The following is a 7,562-nucleotide window of genomic DNA, read 5'->3' on the forward strand; positions in this document are numbered from 1 at the left end:
GGTGGGTGGGGGTGGGGGAGGGAAGGAAGCCGAGGAGAGAAGCCAAGACTGAAGAGCCTTTCCCTTGGCTGCGTCCCTGGGCGCTGTAGGGCTGAATCTGGGAGGCTGCAGGCTTGGGGACCCCCGGGCGCGCCGAGTGGTCCGTTCCGCGGAGGGGCCCCGCGCTCCCACCAGCCCGCCCTCGCCACTCTCTCCCACAACACCTAGCAAAACGCTGCGCTCCGAGTAGATTACAGCGCGGCCTTTGTCGGGCAGGCCTGGCTCCCGGCCAGGAGACCAAACAATAAACAATTCCCCCTGGTGTGGGCAGGGGGTTTTCACTCTTTGCTGAAAGGCTCTAGGTGTATTCGGTAAATATCTTTATCAACCGCAAGGAAGGGAAGGGGGATTGGGGATGGAGGAAAACAGGGCGCAGCAGCCAGCGCTGGGTCTCTTACCTTCAACCCACAGCTCCTCCACGTTGGTCTCGAGATTAGCTGCCTTTAATCCTACAGCGAAGGCCCCAAATATGAGGAGGCCCACAACCAAAAATTTGCCGCAGTTTTTTTGAATGTAACAACCCAGTTTAAATAAGAGTCTCTGAAACTTCGCTCTCAGCCACAGCGGCGCTTTCCGGCCAGTAGCCTTCCCCTGGGGATGAAGGAGAAGCGAGGAGTGAGTGCAGGGCAGGCGCGGCACACGCACCCACACCCGCCCATTCGCAGGCTCCCGCCCGAGGAGTCCCCAACAACCCTAAGGTGCTTAAATGCCGGGATCTGGTGTTTGCAACGCAGGGACGCTTCCCCGCTGCTGGAAGCCACTCCGGCCCGAGGTACCGCGAGCGGCGTGGGGGGGCCGGATCATAAATCAAAAGTCCGACTGCACCGTGGGAGCTGCCTCGCGGCGACAGGCGGGGCACCCCCGGCACATCCAGAGCAGAGCCCCAGAGTGTGAATTGGGGCGCTGGGGGAGGGGCTGCAAGAAGAGGAAGCCAAGGTAAAGAGAAGATAAATATCACTTAATACTGGCAATATTTGCCCGGGACCTGGGAAAGAGGGGAGTTCGTAATCTCTGCGGGTGGAGCCCAACATTTAAAAACCAGCAAACCAATCTCCCCTTCCCCATAAATCCTGCTCTATCACCCCGGGGTGCTCTGGCTGGGACGGGTGCTGGAGGGGCGAGCGCACTCTGGGAACAATGTATTGTGGGTTCCCCTATCCGGATCCCGCCCGGCTTGGTAGTAAATGGGGATGCACGTGGTGAGCGCGTCCGCGGGAGCTTACAGGCGATGCATTTCCATAGCGTTGGGAGACGCTGTGTGAGCTGAATTAGGAAGTGGGGCAGCCATCTGCAACTTACGACAATATTTGTGATCGGAAGAGGGCAGCCACAGGGATCTTTCCCTCCTCTCCCTTCCCTTCTGGTTAAACGTAAAAAACACTCTAATGCACCGGGGAAGGGCCAGGCCGGCGCAGGCGGGGGTCCGGGCTGGGCGCTGCTTGCTCCCGGCGGCGGCGTTTACCCGGCGCTGGCCGAGGCCCGGGCGGGCCCCTGTCTGGGTGCTCGCCTTCCCCGGATTCCACACATTTCAGCGAGCCTCGTAAACACAATGAACCCGGACACACCGCGGATTTAAGGTGGCAATTTGTTTACAACTTTCCCTTTCACCCCAGACTCTGGGAATTGGCGGCTCAAAAACTGGAAAATAAGAGGGGGATGCCCTCTTCCGAAGATAATTTTTAAGGGAGCAGAGGTTTCAGGCTCAACAAAGGCAAAACAGGCTGCCAAAAAAGGAAACCACCTTTATTTCGGCTCCCTCCCCCCCTTTCCTCTCTCCGCCTCCCTCTACTCCGCCTCCCCCTCCAAGATGTTAAGAAATGTGGCAGCAGTACAGGGGTTTAGGCTGCAAATAGGGGCAGGGGTGTAGGAGGAGGGGGCTCTGTGGCAGGGGGCACGGGGGCAGGGCAGTGCCGTGGCCGCCCTGGAGGTGGTCGCCTGAGGACCGCTTTCCAGGGCTCCGGAAAGGAACGCCGGGGAGGGCGCGTGTACACACACACACACACACACACACACAAACACACCCTCCACCCCCTGCGGACCTCAGACAACCCTTTCCTCTCAGGACTGGAGGGAGGGTTTGAATTTTTCAATCCCCACTTGTCTACTTCTTTTCCTGGAGAGGTGTGTGTGTGTGTGTGTGTTGGTGTGTGTGTGTGTGTGTGTCGCGAGGCGATCCCAAAGAGGAAGAGGAGGGAAGAGAGTGGGAGGAGAAGAGAGGAGAGTCTGAAATGCACCTTGGAAATCTGCTCCAGAGCGAAGGCGGCGTCGCAGTAGCTGGGCCGGTGCAGATAGTCCAGATCCCGCGCGGCGGGGCGGCGCAACCTCGCGGTCCGTCTGCGCCTGCTGCCGCCACCGCCGGCCGGCCGGCCCGGGGCCCCGCTGCAGCGGTCCTGGGGCTCGGCGGCGTTACCAGCCGAAGCCATGTTGCCACCGCCGCCGCCGCCGCGGGGACCGAGGCTTCCCGGGCGGCCCGGAGCGCTGCTGCCGCCGCTGCGGGCTCCCGGTGCGCCCGGGCGCTCGGCTCGCGAGGACGCTGCTGGCCGCCGGCTGCTCTGGCTCGGGCTCAGGCTCCGGCTGACAGATCTGCTGCTGCTGCTGCTGTTGCTCACACGGCTGGTGCTGCTGCCGCTGCGGCCGCGGCCGCTGCCGGGGACTCAGACCCTGCGCCTTCCATTGCCACATTGCGCGGAGGTCCCGAGGTCTCTGCGGTCGCCACTGCCCACATCCAGTTCGCAGGAGGGCGAGAGCCGGCGCGCGGGGCGAGCCTGTCCCTTGGGCGCTCGCTCGGCGGTTCCTCGCGGCCCCCAATTCTCCCTACCCGCCCCCCGCCCCGCGCCCCGACCCCTTCACTGCAAAAAGCGCGAGCAAATCCCCGCCGCTCCAGTCGGCTGTGCTGGCTCCCTCGACGCCTCCCGGGTCGCCCGAGCTACCGCCGAGGGCAAGCGCAGAGCTGCCGCTGCGGGGTCGGAGGTTGCCCAGTGGATCTCAGCGCTGCCGGGCAGGGGCCGCCGCCGCCGCCGCCGCCGCCGCTGCTGCTCCCGCGGCCGCTGCTGCTGCTGGCGGTGGCGGCTCCTGAAGCTGCTGCTCGGGCTGTTCGGGCTCTGGCTGCTGGGTTCGCAGTGGCTGCTCGGTCCCGGACTCTGCTTTCTTGTGCTCCTCGCCGACCCGCTGGACCATTCTGCCCCCGTGCAGCGCGCCTCTCTCGCTCCCGGGACCTGGGGACTCCGCTCTGTGTGTGTGCAGCGGGCAGCGGCCGCAGCAGCTCCTTGATTCAATAGATGAGATGGAAGAAGAAAAAAAAGAACTCTCTCCATTTGGAGAAAGAGGAGGAGGAGGGGAGGGGGTGGAGGGGGAGAGAGCGAGCGAAAGAGAAAAAGGCTGGAGCTCCCGCCCCCGGGGCTGTCAGATGGCTTGGGTTTCTGCGACGCGATTGGCTCGCAGAGGGCAGAAATTACTCAGCAAACATGACTATTATTAGCTGCTTAGCAACAGCTCACCAAAGTAGAGAGACCACCCAGGTAGGCAACCCCAGTGTGTGCATCCCCGGCTTCGGGGGGAGCCTCTGAGAGCGCCAAGCCTCTCGCATGCAATACTTCCATTAAGGAATGCTTCTCCCCCCCTTTTTTTCTTATTCCTTTCCAACAGTGTCTTCTTTTTGTGAGACGTCTTTTGCGTGCACACACTCACACACGCACAGACCCACACGAGCATTTCCTTCGCGATAGACACGGAGAAAATAGTATTTTTTTTTTTTTTAAGCGCTTAAACAATTTCTGAAATTCCTCAAAGAAAACCCTTTCAGAGGCACCTTGGCCTCAAGCTGCAGCAAATACTGGGAGGTCCGGCTTGAATTCCCAGGCCTGCACCAATAATGACAGGGTGGTGGATAGTGCGCCAGTGTGTGCCAGATTTTTTTTTTTTTTTTTTTCCCTCCTCTCTTTTCTTTTATAACTAAAGGGAAGACTTAGGCTCTCGCAGGGAACAACGCCTCGCATTAAGATAAACAAAATGGAATGTTAAAGAGGAAAGCAAGGACGTTGGGAAAAGCCACCCCTTTTTAAAGTCCGACCCCCCAGTCTTCCGACCCCCCACCAAAAAAAAAAAAACCCACGACCGCACAACCGGTTTGAAAGAGTCAGTGTTCTATAAACGCGGAATCCAGACATCTAAGCAGGCTCGTGGAGGCAGAGGCGTTTTTATTTGAATCTTACGTGTGACATAAGTAAAAGAGAAACACACAATCCTTTTAACAGCCCGAACAGACTTGTTTCCTTAAGAAAGTGAAGTTTTCCAGCTTATTTTTACTTCCTTTGGATGCCTTTCCTTTTTTATTAATTACATGTCCTTATTTATTTAAAGTCAGTTTTAAACACATTTTTACAAAAACCAGTACGCATCCTGTTATATTAATAATAGCGTGACGTAAGGAAGAATAAAAGCTTTGATGTTGGATTTATTCGAAACAAATTATGTGCAGATTGCGATGACTTCTTCTGACACTGGCCAGTGTCACCAAGGCATTCGGGGATTCCCTTCCCGTTGGGGAAAAAAAAAAACCGGGACCTTTTGGGGTAGATCCTGGAGCCAAAGATAAATTATACTGTCTGTATAGCAACGCTTAAAAAAAAAAAAAAAAAAAAAAAGTTTTTGGGGCGTGGAAATTGTTTTTCTTACGTTTGCAGGTTAAGTTCCTCACTACAGTAGGGACCAGACCCACAAACCCTCGATTCTACTTCATCTAAATGTATTTTTTCATCTCTTTTTTAAAACGGAGTTGAACTGCAAAAGGACCTACGGCAATGAGTAGCTGACTGCCATCACATGGAGCAGTGTAGCTTTAAGATGCACACGGTGTGTGTTCATTGAAAAAAAAAAGAAGAAAGGAAGGAAAGAAAGAAACCCAGATGGAGGGAAAGGGGGAGGAGCGGAGGAGAAGGCGGAGTTCGCGCGGCCACGTGACCCTGGGCCAGGCCAGGAGCGATCCGCGGCCTCTGCGGCCAGGATGCCAGTGCGCGCGCGCGGGTTCAGAAGCACCCGGGTACGCGCGCGCCCGGGTTTCGGGACTCCCCACGCCCGCGCAGCCAGGCCAAGCAGGTAGGAAGGCAGAGTGCACCCGGCAGCTCCAAGCCTCCAGCCGGATCTCCCGACGCAGTCCCCGCCGGCGCGGACGGACGTGCCGAACGAGCCGTAGTACATTCCTGAAGGCGGTCCGGCCCCCTTACGTTGTCCAATGCCCGCGCGGCCTCTCCAAGACTGACCAATGGCTCCGCGCACGGGTCCCTTCCCATTCACAGTCCCGCGTCGGCGGTCCCGGCCCGCGCGGGGCTGCGGCAGGCGTGCAGGCCACCGGCGCGGTTCTAGCTTGGGGTTCGTCCGCCAACCTTCCCCGCCCCCTTCCTACCTCTCCTCCTCCAGCCTGCGGTTCCCTCCCAGCTTCCTTCCCTTTCCCCTTCTTCCTCTCTAGCCCTTTTTCTTCCTGCCCCATCTTTCTCCTCCCTTCCCATCCTCGCCACCTTCCCTAGAGCTTTTACTCCTTCCTGGTTTTACAGGGAGGCCCTGCCCCCTGAATCCCGAACGGGCTGAACGTGTGCAGTACCCGGGGAGGGGTAGGGTGTCCTGGAGAATGAGAGAGACAAAGAGAGAAGTGTCCCGGGATGTTCACGGGATGGGAGGGGGGGGGACCTGAGTACCCGGCCAGCGCGGAAATTCAAAACTCCTAACACGGAAGGCGCACGTGATTTGATGCGCTGGCTCTGGGACAGGCTGCCAAAACCCAAGAGAGAAGACAATTAAAATTACACCACATTAGTACACAGCATCGCAGAAAGATTAGGCTCGACACATAGCCAGTTTATTCTTTCAGCAAAATCCGGATCCTTATTTTGTTCGATAAAAACATAAAGCAGGAAGGGTGATTTATTATTCTAGCTTTTCTTACTGAACGGCTCTGCAGACATTTCCAATCACACCATCTCCTACTTGCTGTTGGAAATAATTTTTTTAAGAACTTCGGCATGATACCCCTAGTTTTACATGTCAGCCTTTTATCTTTGAAGCTAGCTGTATAGTTAACTATGTTACTATGAGTATAAACACGTCGCTATGTTTCTCTTCAAATTTCTTTACAACGTTTTAGACCAAAATTTCCTCCTCAATCTTATTTATAAGAATTTCAGTACAGCTACTTGGGTTATGGAATTCTAGAATGAAATTACAGGCTATGCACAAATAATGACTATGTATTCATCTCCTCACGCAGCAGCTTATCCTCTCGTTCTGGCTGCTGCTACATGTGCACCATTATAATGCCAAAGCATCTTCCACTCGGGCTCATTTCCCTCAGTTTGACTTAATTCCTAAACGTTTTGAACACCGATCCCCGTGGTTTTCTGCGCCCTGAGCCCTCTCGCCCGCTGTTTGATAGGTTAACTTTTCAGCATCTCAGACAATGGTCCCGGCCTGTAAATTCTACCCATTGGTTTCAGAACGCAGTCCCCAGCCTGGGCTCTAACAAGCGCTATCTTAATCTCCCCACCCCCCACCCGCCGCTTCCCCTGTGGTCTGCTTTTTCATACACAGAGATGAATTACTTTGAGGATCTAATTGGCCTTGTTTCTGTAACGTTTTAAGAAAAGGAAGAGGAGCCAGTGTACAAGCCTGCTCGACTTGGGTGGTCGGGGCTGAGGCTGCCCCCAATTTGCCTCATTGCTGATGCATGTGAGTGCGACATTCCCAGCGATAATGTTGTTCCTAATCAATCTGCCCTTATTTACATTTGTAAGCATTGTTGGGTTTAATATGCATGCCCTGTGCAGGGAGCTGCTGTGCCATACCGGGTTTGTTAACTTCAACTAACCACAAAGATTCCACAGGCCTAATACGGGGCTGATTGGAAAAGCTAGGCCTGCTAAGGTGTCTGCTGGGAAGAGAATCCTTTTAATGGCTTTTCTGGGCTTAGCTCCCCTTATGAGAGTTACCCAATAAGTGAGAGCTTGAGGCCTTATCAACCAGCAGGAGTTGCTAGCAGATATGAAGCAAACACTGATTTTTCCATTTCCCCTCTCCTATTAAAGTTTCTCTCAATGCATAAATTGTCATTTATTTCTTTCTGCCATGATCGAAGTCTTCCCTGGAGCCTGTTGTTTTCAAAATAGATTCCTTAAACTCTCTGGTTTCTTTTCTTTGTTCCAGTACTTCAGATACACATGATCACACCACCCACATCTCCAAAATGATGTCTGATTATCCAAATGATAAGACGACACTGAAATAAAACATTTGCCCCTTGTGTTTGGATGTTCCAATGATAAGCGCTTGTGGGAGCCAGACTTGGGGTTTTGAAAAACCACAGGGAGGTTTAACTTTTCACTGGCTTCTCAGACCAAACTAAATGAATCATTAAGATCCAATGTAATTTAGCTAATTTTTGCAATGAACAGAGGGGTAAATGCATTCTGATAATTTGACCCTTGGTCCATGTTATAATTGTGTCTCCTTGGTTTAATACTCTCTTCCAGAAATGC

General features: G+C 54.5%; 1 protein-coding gene across 1 annotated transcript in view; it reads right to left on the reverse strand.

The window, feature by feature from the left end:
* PTCH1 (patched 1) overlaps positions 1-2,462 on the reverse strand; it is a 65,264-nt gene extending 62,802 nt beyond the window's left edge. The window contains exons 1-2 of the mRNA XM_007939171.1: positions 2,274-2,462; positions 438-630 (exon numbers count right to left, since the gene is read on the reverse strand). Coding sequence (XP_007937362.1) covers positions 438-630; positions 2,274-2,462 — 382 coding nt within the window. The remainder of the gene's footprint in view (positions 1-437; positions 631-2,273) is intronic.
* Between the last annotated feature and the right edge of the window lie 5,100 nt (positions 2,463-7,562).

This window comes from Orycteropus afer, unplaced genomic scaffold (assembly GCF_000298275.1).
Source record: "Orycteropus afer afer isolate SDZICR_OR568_19922 unplaced genomic scaffold, OryAfe1.0 scaffold00005, whole genome shotgun sequence".
Lineage (NCBI taxonomy): Eukaryota > Metazoa > Chordata > Mammalia > Tubulidentata > Orycteropodidae > Orycteropus > Orycteropus afer.